The 12,672-nt window shown below is 38.8% G+C and overlaps 1 protein-coding gene across 4 annotated transcripts in view; it reads left to right on the forward strand.

The window, feature by feature from the left end:
• The window catches only part of KIAA0586 (KIAA0586 ortholog), a 118,491-nt gene that overhangs the window by 4,616 nt on the left and 101,203 nt on the right, over positions 1 to 12,672 (forward strand). For all 4 annotated transcript variants that reach the window (XM_065940886.1, XM_065940887.1, XM_065940888.1 and 1 more), the window contains exons 5-7: positions 918 to 987; positions 6,993 to 7,167; positions 10,580 to 10,801. In XM_065940886.1, coding sequence (XP_065796958.1) covers positions 918 to 987; positions 6,993 to 7,167; positions 10,580 to 10,801 — 467 coding nt within the window. The remainder of the gene's footprint in view (positions 1 to 917; positions 988 to 6,992; positions 7,168 to 10,579; positions 10,802 to 12,672) is intronic.

The raw sequence follows: 12,672 nt of genomic DNA on the forward strand, positions 1-12,672 counted from the left end.
TACCTCCATATGTGTGGAATCATATAGTGTTTTGTTCTTTAGTGATTGATTTATTTCACTTTGTATGTCTTCATGGTTCATTTATGTTGTAATAAGTAAGAATTTGGGCTTCCAAGGTGGTGCTGGTGGTAAAGAACCTGTCTGCTAGTATAGGAGACATAGAGATGTGGGTTCGATCCCTGGGTCAGGAAGATCCCCTGAAGAAGGGCATGGCAACCCACTCCAGTATTCTTGCCTGGAGAATCCCATGGACAGAGGAGCCTGGTGGGCTACAGTCCATGGGGTCACAAAGAGTCAGACACAATTGAAGTGACTTAGCACACATGTAAGAATTTCTTTGGTAAGGATAGAATTTTGGAGTTTTAGATATTCATTGATTTTTTTTTAAGGTATTTATGAAACAGCCTTACAGTTTTTTCTTGTTTTCATTTTTAATTCATTTTTCCTTCCAAGTTAAGCTACTAATGAAATCTCTGAAGTCCAGAAAATGATTTGTGATGGTAAAGGTAATTTTATTATTGCCAACCTATTGCATAGTTTGGTATTTGATACTTGATTATAAATGCTGAATAGGCTTTGGTAAGATAATAGATTAAAAATATGCTTTGAAAAAATGTATTTAATGACATTTTAAAAGTAGTTGGTTTTGTTTTCAGCTAAGCAGTGTTCTCATTAGAGTTTGAACAAATGTCTTTAATTTGGCCCCAAGTGTTTCTACACAATTTTATTCTTATAGTCTCGAGTTATGACTATTATTACTCAAGTCACTTAATTTGTTTCTTGTCTTTTTAAATTGAGAAATCATATTGCTAAATTTCCAAACATTTTTTCAATTAAAATTTTTTCTTTGAGTAGCTTATCAAAATGTAATACATTTCCAGGAATCTAAAGTATATTTTTGTGTTTTTATTTTGCAGCAAATGACATCTTTATTTCTCAGTACACTATGGGACAGAAAGATGCTCTAAGAGCAGTTTTAAAACAAAAGTAAGTTTCATTTACAGAAAATAGGCAAGGCACTTTTTGTGTTTCTTTAAAATCAGCTTTGTTTATGCTTTGCACCTAGGGAAAAAAGTTGTTTTTTTCCAACATGTGAAACATATGAGTGTGATAATATGTATAAAGCATTTTTCATGATGCTGGGCCTGTATAAAATACTCAGTGGCTGTTAACAGTTATTATTGTTGCTGTGGTTGTTGTTGAAGAGGTAGTGTCGTAAGCACTTTGTGTGTGTTAACTCATTTAATTTTTTCAAAATCCAATAATGTAGATTACACTATCATCCCAATTTTACAGAATCCCCGTCTTATAGATGAGGAAACTGAGGCACAGAGGGATTGATTTTCCTGAAGTCATTGAGCAAGTATTTACTGGGTTAGAATTCAAACCCAAGTAGTCTGTCTAAAGAGTCCTCTCTTAATCACTTCACTATGCTACTCATAGCAGCGGTCACGTATATGACCACATACATAATACTGCTTACTGAAAAAGGACATTTAGACCTTTTCTTAATCTCTGCTTAAGATTTGAAAAAGGGACAAGCTTAGCATCTGAGTGGAGTGAAGGAAAACTGGCTATTACTCTATCTAAATGCTTCCTTCCAGCTTTATCTTTACTGCCAGTGAAATACAGAATCAACCCTGACAACAACACTGTGCTAAACATGAAAGAATGTATCACCAGGAGTATTTTAAAAAATCATTAGTGGAGGTGGAATGAGATTTATGTCCCTGCGCTGAATGTATTCTACTCCTGGGCCAGAGCTCTACAACTGCTAAAGTAAAGTTTATTCTTTTTTTACCTATAGTTATTCATAATATACATATTATACTCTGGGAAATACTAACAAAGTAAATACTACCTCTAAACCACAAGGCTCTGGAAGCGGGCATGGCAACCCACTCTAGTATTCTTGCCTGGAGAATCCCAATGGACAGAAGAGCCTGGCAGACTTCAGTCCATGGGGTCGCAAAGAATCAGACATGACTGAGCAACTAAGCATAGCACAGCAAACCACAAGGAGTGTGATCTGAGCCAGCCAGAGTTTCACAGCTGGTTGTCTGGCTTAATGGTGTTTTTCCTTTTGACATTTGATCAGCCTCCAGTTCCCAGTATGTGATAGGTGATTAGGAGGAGAATTTGGATGGTAAGTTGTATCCTGGAGTTTGTAAATATTTAAGAAAAGGCATAAGTAAGGATATGACGGAGGGGCAGTCTCCCGAATTCTGTACATAAACTAAAAATTGCAGATTACATCTAATTCATTGGAGAAAAAGTGATTACCATTTCCATCCAACTGACCCCAGGTAGAAGTGACTACTTGCAACCACAATATGGGCTTTATCAACTTGCCTTCAAGTCAAAACTCTCAGATCCAAGAGGGAGAAGTTGTTCATAAGCAAGTGGATAGTGAGAAGTAACTGACTACTACCTCCTACTTGTTCACAGTAGGTCTCTCCCCATTTCAGGATGAACAAACAGAATTGAAAAAGGAAAACTAGGAAGGGCTTTTGAGAAGGTTATTGCAGTGTAGAGAATGGTATGAGTCAGAACCATAAAAATGACTCTCATATTGGGTTAAAAGATAGTCTAATTGTGTCTCTAGAGAAATTTTGCTGTAGTCAGTGTCACTTGATTTTCTTTTTTTCTTTTGAGAATGGCAGATGGAATTTGGCAAAGTGATTCTAAAATTTACTTTAGGGTACATAGTTGAGAATGTATGCACATACTGTTAAGAATACATACATGTAGAATACACACAGTGGAGAATGGCTAATTTTGGAGAAACAAAAATGGGATGATGGAGAATCTACCCTATTTGATGTTAAAATATGCAGTAAAGTTGTAAAAAAGGTAATTGACTGGATGGAGCCTTTGAGGAATGACGAGTCTGTCTGGAGCAGCTAGAACAGGGTAGAATGACCTTTCCTGTGGCTGGAGAGGTAATCAGGGTTATGAACTACATCAAAGAAGTTTGAACTTAAAGAGAAATGGCAAATCATTTAAAAGTTTTAAATTTTTATATATATTTCTTACAAGGCTCACTCAGATAGGAAAAAATGGATTAGAAGAGGGCTGGACTGAAGTCTAGAAAACCAAATGACAATGAACTTTTAGAAGATGTTTGAAAGAGATGGGTTAGATTGGTCCTGAATCCATTGGTAAGTGGTGGGATGTGAAGGTGGGAATCATGCTGGCCTGGAGAGGAGTGCATAGGTTTGGAAGATAATTTGGAGATAGAATTGACAGAATTGATGCTTAAATGTGACCATGAGGAAGGAGCTAAGGATGGATCCCAGATTATTGGCTTGTATAAATGCATAGTCAGTAATAGTATTCATTGAAAAAGGGAGGTGTTGGGGGAATAAATTTCACTTTAGACATAGGCAAAGGTTTGAGGTACCTATGAGACATCCAGGTGAAAAACGTCTGATAGCAAATTGAACCTCTGTGCCATGTGCTCAATTATGTCTGACCCTTTGTGACCCCATGGACTGTAGCCCGCCAGGCTCCTCTGTTCATGGGATTCTCCAGGCAAAAATACTGGAGTGGGTTGCCATACCCTCCTCCAGGGGATCTTCCCAACCCAGGGACCAGACCCACATCTCCGGTCTCTTCTGCATTGCAGGCGGATTCTTTACCCACCAAGCCACATAGAGGTCAAACTGGCAAAAGGAGTCTAAGCTAGAAATCCATGTATATAAGTCATCTGTATGTAGATAGTAGTCTGAGCTCTGGAAGTGGTTGAATTGGCCTGGTGGGAGTGTGAGAGTGAAAAGAGATGGCTTAGGATAGAGCTGTAAGAAAACTGTATCTTTAAGAGATGTTCAGAGAAAGCAGTGTGATTTCTAAATGCCACTCAGAAAGTTTATCCAGAGGTAAAGAGTGTGGTCTTAACAAAACCGAGGAAGTGAGGTTCTAAGTTTGATAGCTGCTCAGACATGAAGATAAGGACTGAAAAGTGTCCATTGGAAGTGAGCAAGAGGAGGTATTAATGGCCTTCGTAAGAGGTGTTTCAGTGTAGTATTGAGACAGATGCCAGATTTAGAGGATTTAGGAATAAAAAAAGTTCTAGAAAATCACAAAAAGGAAAGGAATAGCTTATTCTAAGTGGGTGAATTATGTGCATTTGTTCTAGTTCTTTACACTTAGAGGTTCATTTGCTGCATTTAGCATTTATTAATTTGATAATAGGAAAAAATAAAATTTTAAAGCTTATAAAGAAGTTGATGTCTGGCCTTATAATGTTATTTTTCTTGTTGGTCAGTTTAATGTATTAATACAGAATGAGAGATCTTAAAGGATAAATCACATTCAGACTTCAGACAGAAATTCTAAACGATAGGGATTATCTGAATTATGTTTTCTTAGTACACCACTCAGTCAGCTAAATGTATATTTAGCACCAACTCTGTGCTCTTTCTTACTGCTTATGTGGTATAAAAGCCCGCCACTCCAGGTTGCTTAGAGCTTAGTTGGGGAGAGAATAGGTACATAGATGGAGGAATGCATGCTTAGAGCTGTGAGAGGAACCATTCAATACATTGTTAATTTTGTTAACATGTTAGTTTTGTTAAATGCCTATTCTGTGAAAGTGAAAGTTGCTCAGTTGTGTATGACTCTTTGCGACCCCATGGACTATTCAGTCCATGGAATTCTCCAGGCCCGAATACTGGAGTGGGTAGCCTTCCCCTTCTCCAGGGGATCTTCCCAACCCAGGCATTGAACCCAGCTCTCCCGCACTACAGGCGGATTCTTTACCAATTGAGCCACAAGGGAAACCATTTAAACAGTAGGATGGCTGACTATCAAGCCTCAATTGTATGTTATTGGAAGTAAGTATTGTGTTAGTCCCTCAGTCATTTCTGACTCTTTGCAAATGCATGGACTGTATCTCGCCAGGCTTCTCTGTCCATGGAATTCTCCAGACAAGAATTCTGGAGTAGGTAGCCTTCCCCTTTTCCAGTGATCTTCCTGACCCAGGGATCAAACCTGGATCTCCTACACTGTGGGCAGATTCTTTACCATCTGACCCATCAGGGAAGCCCATCGAAAGTAAATGAAGAGAAATTAATGAATGGAGAGATCAAGAGGAAGTGTTATAAGAACAGGCTTATTTATGTTTTTGGCTGTGCCATTTGGCATGCAGGATCTTAGTTCCCAGGGTTGAACCCACGTTCCCTGCATTGGAAACTTGGAGTCCTAACCACTGGGCCACCAGGGAAGTCCCCAAGAACAGGCTTATTGAAAAGGTAAGAGTTTTGTTGAATCTTGGGAAGAAGGTTAGAGCAAGTTGGGTAAAGAAGATTGAGAGAACAGAGTGAGAAAAAGCCTGGCGTCACCTGTGTCAGTGAGGGCAGTGTGACTGGGGAGAGGTGGTTTGAGAGGAAACAGAAAGTATAGTGTATGTTGGACCCTAGGGCAGGGCCAGAGGATGGAGTAAGTGGAATGCCAAATAGGAAATTAGCCTATAAGGAATGATTGTAGATTTTTGAATGGTGAAATCTGTGTGAAAGGTTTTTAAGCAAATAGAAACCGAAAGAATGAAATAGTTGGCAAGAGATGTTGGTTTTGTACTAGAGCAGAATTATGAAGGGAGAAGTGCTGTTTTGAGAGAAGAAGCCTGATGTCGTGGGAGGATCTGTGGGCATTGGCCTTATCTCGGCTACTTACTAGTTTTATGACGTGATCAGGTAAATTCCATTATCTCTGTGGACCTCAGTTTCTTCCCTCATCTGTAAAATGAAGAAAATTAGGAAAGCTGGGCTGTTGGGTTCCCCTGCCTCTATAATTCCACGGCATGATTCTTGCAATTGTGATGAAATAATTGAGAAAACCTCATGACTCAGTTGGGTATGAGAAGGTAACTGAAGGGTAGAGAACTTAAGATAACTTCAAAATTTTGAGAATGCGAGACAAATGATGCTCTTAATAGAAATGATGCAACATCAAAGAGGAGTAAGTTTAAGAGCTCTGTGCCTTCTTTAAAAATCAGAAGTGGAAATCCAGCAGCTGGAGATGAAGCTCATTCCTGCTGATTTTACTTAGACTGCCTTAGACACTCTTCAATTTTGTCAGTGTTTCTTTCATTTCTTTTAGGCCAAACACAACACAAAATTGACCAGTCTTTTTTTTTTTTTAAATAAGTGTTTAGTTAAATGTTTTATTGTGAATATGTATTAATCAGACTGCTTAGTAATGCATTTTATGCCCATTTTAATAAATTAGGTGACATGTATTAACTCTAAATGAGTTAGAAGTTTAGAAATTCTTTTCAGCAGTTTTAATAGTCCCTCTTGGATTGTCTTCCTTTGGGAGTAAGACTTGATTCCTGAATACTTAGAGCCTTTGCTGTCTGTTTTAAATTTGTACTTTTTAAAAACTTTTTAAAATTTATTTTTATTTGTTTTTGGTTGCACTGGGTCTTTGTTGCTGCTTGTGGGTGTTCTCTGTTTGTGGTGAGTGGACGCTACTCTCTGTTGCGTTGCCAGGACTTCTCATTGTGCTGGCTTCTCTCATGGAGGAGCATGGGCTCTACGCATGCGAGCGTCAGCGGTTGTGGTGCATGGCCTTAGTTATTCCATGACAGGTGGGATCCTTCCAAACCAGGGATCGAACCTGTGTCCCCCTCATTGGCAAGTAGATTCTTAACCACTGGGCCACCAGGGAAGTCCCAGATTTGTGCTTCTTGACTGTAAGTCATTGTAATTGTGCCCATGTCTTTTTCATATATGCAAGTCGTATCTTCTGAAATATCAGTGCCTTCTGGGAATTACCTTTTAATTTCTTTTAGTGCGTGGTGACCTGAGCCTTAACAGATTTCATTAACCAAATGACTGATGTGCTGATAGCAAAAAATAGGAATTTATCTTTTTGAAAATTCACCTGCAGCAGATTGCCACTTGTAGGTATTTCTTCTAATGGTTCAGTGTAGCTTATTTAACAGACTTTTTTTTCCTTTTTTTTTTTTTTTTTCCCATTTTTATTTCCAGAGCTCAAAGCATGCCTGTTTGTAAGGAGGTGAAGGTACAGCTTTTAGAGGATGCAGGCACAGAAAAGGACCCTGTTACCCAGGAGAAGAGAATCTCACCCAGTGGAATTGATTCAGCTACGACTGTGGCTGCAGCAACTGCCGCTGCCATTGCAACAGCAGCTCCACTGATAAAAGTATATGTTTCTTCCTAGATAGTCATAACTTCTTTGTAAAATGTAGAAGTGTTTACCAGACACTGATTTTGTAATTGTTGTGTCCAGCGGTTGACTAGGGACATTCTCATTGTTCTCTCTGGTTATGTATTATTTCTCAGAAGTTATGAGACTTAACTCTCATCCCTGTGTTACTGCTAGAAAATCCTGGATTCCCTCGTTTTAGCAGTGGAGTATCTCATCTTGGGAGCCACTCAGTCTTGGGTAGCTGGGATGGCTGGACATCCTTATTTTAGAGCTAGAAGAGACCATACAGATCATGTATGCAAAGCCCTCCATTTGTAACTGAGAAGATTGAGAAACAGGTCAGAGTCAGCATCAGGTCTTAGAGCTAATAGGTGGGAGAGCCAAGACTGCTGACCAAACTCAGCCTCAGGTTAGTGAAGTATCAAAACCTACTTTGTTTTACTATCTCCTGCTTCTTAACTTCCATTTAAGGATTTTTAATTTCCATTATTTACTTTCCACTTAAGTTCCATTCAGTTTAGTCACTCAGTTTTGTCTGACTCTGAGACCCCATGGACTGCAGCATTCAAGGCCTCCCTGTCCATCACCAACTCGTGGAGTTTACTCAAACTCATGTCCATTGAGTCGGTGATGCCATCCAACCATCTCATCCTCTGTCTTCCCCTTTTCCTCCCGCCTTCAGTCTTTCCCAGCATTAGGGTCTTTTCCAATGAGTCAGTTCTTTGTATCAGATGGCCAAAGTATTGGAGTGTGAGCTTCAGGATCAGTCCTTCTGATGAATATTCAGGACTGATTTCCTTTAGGATGAACTGGTTGGATCTCCTTGCAGTCCAAGGGACTCTCAAGAATCTTCTCCAACACCACAGTTCAAAAGCATCAATTCTGTGGTGCTCAGCTTTCTTTATAGCCCAACTCTCACATCCATACATGACCACTGGAAAAACCATAGCCTTGGCTAGACGGACCTTTGTTGGCCAAGTAATGTCTCTGCTTTTTAATATGCTGTCTAGGTTGATCATAACTTTTCTTTTAAGGAGCAAGGGTCTTTTAATTTCATGGCTGCAGTCACAATCTGCAGTGATTTTGCAGCCCCCAAAAATTAAGTCTGTCACTTTCCAGTTTACCCATCTATTTGCCATGAAGTGAAGGGACTAAATCTGATAGGCAGAGTGCCTGATGAACTATGGACTTAGGTTCGTGACATTGTACAGGAGACAGGAATCAAGACCATCCCCAAGAAAAAGAAATGCAAAAAAGCAAAATGACTGTCTAAGGAGGTCTTACAAATAGCTGTGAAAAGAAGGGAAGTGAAAAGCAAAGGGGAAAAGGAAAGATATACCCATTTGAATGCAGAGTTCCAAAGAATAGCAAGGAGAGATAAGAAAGCCTTTCTCAGCGATCAATGCAAAGAAATAGAGGAAAACAACAGAATGGGAAAGACTAGAGATCTCTTCAAGAAAATTAGAGATACCAAGGGAACATTTTATGCAAAGATGGACTCAATAAAGGACAGAAATGGTATGGACCTAACAGAAGCAGAAGATATTAAGAAGAGGTGGCAAAAATACACAGAAGAACTGTACAAAAAAGATCATCACGACCCAGATAATCACAATGGTGTGATCACTCACCTAGAGCCAAACATCCTGGAATGTGAAGTCAAGTGGTTCTTAGAAAGCATCACTATGAACAAAGCTAGTGGAGGTGATGGAATTCTAGTTAAGCTATTTCAAATCCTGAAAGATGATGCTGTGAAAGTGCTGCACTCAACATGCCAGCAAATTTGGAAAACTCAGCAGTGGCCACAGGACTGGAAAAGGTCAGTTTTCATTCCAATCCCAAAGAAAGGCAATGCGAAAGAATGCTCAAACTACCGCACAATTGCACTCATCTCACAGGCTGGTAAAGTAATGCTCAAAATTCTCCAAGCCAGGCTTCAGCAATACGTGATCCCTGAACTTCCAAAAGTTCAAGGTGGATTTAGAAAAGGCAGAGGAACCAGGGATCAAATTGCCAACATCCGCTGGATCATCGAAAAAGAAGAGAGTTCCAGAAAAGCATCTATTTCTGCTTTATGGACTATGCCAAAGCCTTTGACTGTGTGGATCACAATAAATTGTGGAAAATTCTGAAAGAGAGGGGAATACCAGACCACCTGACCTACCTCCTGAGGAATTTGTATGCAGGTCAGAAAGCAACAGTTAGAACTGGACATGGAACAACAGACTGTGGTTCCAAATAGGAAAAGGAGTATATCAAGGCCGTATATTGTCACTGTGCTTATTTAACTTATATGCAGAGTACATTATGAGAAACACTGGGTTGGAAGAAGCACAAGCTGGAATCACGATTGCTGGGAGAAATATCAATAACCTCAGATATGGAGATGACACCACCCTAATGGCAGAAAGTGAAGAAGAACTAAAGAACCTCTTGATGAAAGTGAAAGAGGATAGTGAAAAAGTTGGCTTAAAGCGCAACATTCAGAAAACAAAGATCATGGCAGTCCGGTCCCATCACTTCATGGGAAATAGATGGGGAAACAGTGGCTGACTTTATTTTTCTGGGCTCCAAAATCACTGCAGATGGTGACTGCAGCCATGAAATTAAAAGATGCTTACTCCTTGGAAGGAAAATTACGACCAACCCAGACAGTATATTAAAAAGCAGAGACATTACTTTGTCAACAAAGGTCCATCTAGTCAAGGCTATGGTTTTTCCAGTGGTCATGTATGGATGTGAGAGTTGGACTATAAAGAAAGCTGAGTGCTGAGGAATTGTTGCTTTTGAACTATGGTATTGGAGAAGACTCTTGAGAGGCCCTTGGACTGCAAGGAGATCCAACCAGTCCATCCTGAAGGAGATCAGTCCTGGGTGTTCATTGGAAGGACTGATGTTGAAGCTGAAACTCCAATACTTTGGCCACTTGATGCGAAGAACTGACTCATTTGAAAAGACCCTGATGCTGGGAAAGATTGAGGGGAGGAGGAGAAGAGGATGACAGAGGATGAGATGGTTGGATGTCATCACCCACTCAATGGATATGGGTTTGGGTGTACCCTGGGAGTTGGCGATGGACCGGGAGGCCTGGCATGCCGCGGTTCAGGGGGTCACAACGAGTCGGACACGACTGAGTGACTGAACTGAACTGATGGGACCGGATGCCATGATCTTAGTTTTCTGACGAAATAAAAATTCTTGTGGGAAATTTGATATTTTTTAAGAGAAAAAAGATCTAGTTAAGGATAGCTATTCTGCCTTTTATCTGTGATTCTAAAAGGCTTTAGAAGCATCAGAAATGTAGAAGGTAAAAATTCTGGTTTGATAATTTCTCTCTACCAGTTCACTTTATATAACCTTTCTAATAATTGAGCATATTTTTGATGTCTGGATACTTTTGTTCTAGGTGCAGAGTGAGTTGGAAGCAAAGGTTAATTCTGTTACAGAATTACTCAATAAGCTACAGGAGACTGATAAACAGTTGCAACGTGTTACAGAGCAGCAGACAACCATGCAGAATAAACAGGAGACACTACACTGTCATGATCATGAAAAACAAATGAATGTGTTTATGGAGCAACACATTCGGCATCTTGAAAAGCTGCAACAACAGCAAATCGATATTCAGGTATCTGTAGTAATGCGACCACACATCCCGTCACCTTTCATCACTTGGATCTCTAAGCTGATTGATTACTCCAGTAGTTCATCTCCTTAGATTTTAACAGTTTTAGTTCTTACATGATGGTTTGTTTGTTCATGATTCTTTTTTCTATGTGTAAGAGAAGAACTCTGCATGTTCTAGTTCAGGTGTCTAGCTTTGTGAGACCTCTCCTTATAATTGTTTTTTTCCTTCTTTCGTGATATTTCTTTTCACGGCATTTTAAAGGGCTTATATGGCATTGCAGTTTTCTGTTTATATCAGTGGTTCTTAGCCTAGCAAAGTGCTTTAGAATCATGCAGAGAGCTTTATAAAAATACACATGCTTGTACCAGTCAGAAATTCTGAAATAGCAGGTCTAAGATAGGCCTGGATATCCTTGAAAGCTCTCTAATGATTCTGATACACACCCTTGGATGAGATTCACCTAGTATACATATTTGCTTCTACATTTACCTAGTTAAAAAGAATGAACATTCTTACGCCTTTTGAATGAGGCACAGGGCTATTTTAAAAAGAGTTATCCTCACAGAGAGTTAATAGTATAGTGTATTTATTTTGCAATTTCCAAGTCCTTGGATAGTACCCAGTGCTCAGGTACTCAAATTTTTTAAAAAAGATTTTTTTAAATGAGTGAATGACCAGCATTGTAAATGCATTGTTTTTAATTTACCTCCCCCCCCCCACCCCTTATTACTGTGCAACTTGAATTTCCCAGGTGATGTCAGTGCAGTAGATGCAAGAGAGAGGATTGGATCCCTGTGTTTGGAAGATACCCTGGAGTAGGAAATGGCAAGCCACTCGAGTATTCTTGCCTGGAAAATCCCATGGAGAGAGGAACCTGGCAGGCTATAGTCCACGGGGTCGCAAAGAGTTGGACACAACTGAGCACACACTCCTAGTACTCCTTAAAAACTTTTAAAGATAAAATTAAAATATAGCATTCAGAAGAATATACAAAAATAAGCTTATTATAGCCCAGTATAACTTCATAGCCTGAACTCTAATATCCTATAATTTTTAAGACTTCCTAATAGGGTTTGTCTTGAAATCTTGATGTGATTGATATTATTTTAGTTGGAATGATTATGGCATATAAAATAAAGTTTTAGTAAGTACTCCGTACATTGCTAAAATTGAGTGTGTAGCACGTCAGCTGAAGAGGCCAGGAGTGGGCCTGTCAGAGTGCTGGTCCCCAGTCTACAGAAATCTTTGCTTCTCTGAGTCTTGATTTCTTTATCTAGAAAACATTTTTATTTTTGTTGTTTAGGATAGAATGAGATCATGCTTTTGAAACTCACATTGATTTCTTTTTTTTAACATAGTTCTAAGTGCCTTTCTGCCATTCATTTATCCTTCCATAAATAAGCACATAATTTATTAACTTTATAATTTTTGAAGAATGAAATCTTTTGCTAATTTACACATCTTGTTTGTGGAATTTATAACTACAGAGAAAATTGAACTTATGACATGTAAGGTATTTTCATAGTTCAGTTAATGCTTAATGAAATGAAATTCTTTGAATCCATCCATCTGTTTTATGTAGAGGGATCTCAGCACATTTTTAAGAATTTTTTTTGTTTTTTTGTGTTTTTTTTGCCTAGCATAAGACTCTAAATCAGTTTTATTAGTTATGATGTGTATACATTTCAGATATTTTAATAAATAGAGTTAAAAACTGTGTTGTCACTGTGTTTTACATTTATATGTAAATGAATATTTTACTGCTGCTACTATGCAAAGCTACAGTTTTATTTTAATGCTTTCTACCAATGGTTTTTAAACCTTTAAATAAAATCTTATCATCGGTATTTAAAAGATGAGATGTTTTGGTT

Source organism: Muntiacus reevesi, chromosome 7 (genome assembly GCF_963930625.1).
Source record: "Muntiacus reevesi chromosome 7, mMunRee1.1, whole genome shotgun sequence".
Lineage (NCBI taxonomy): Eukaryota > Metazoa > Chordata > Mammalia > Artiodactyla > Cervidae > Muntiacus > Muntiacus reevesi.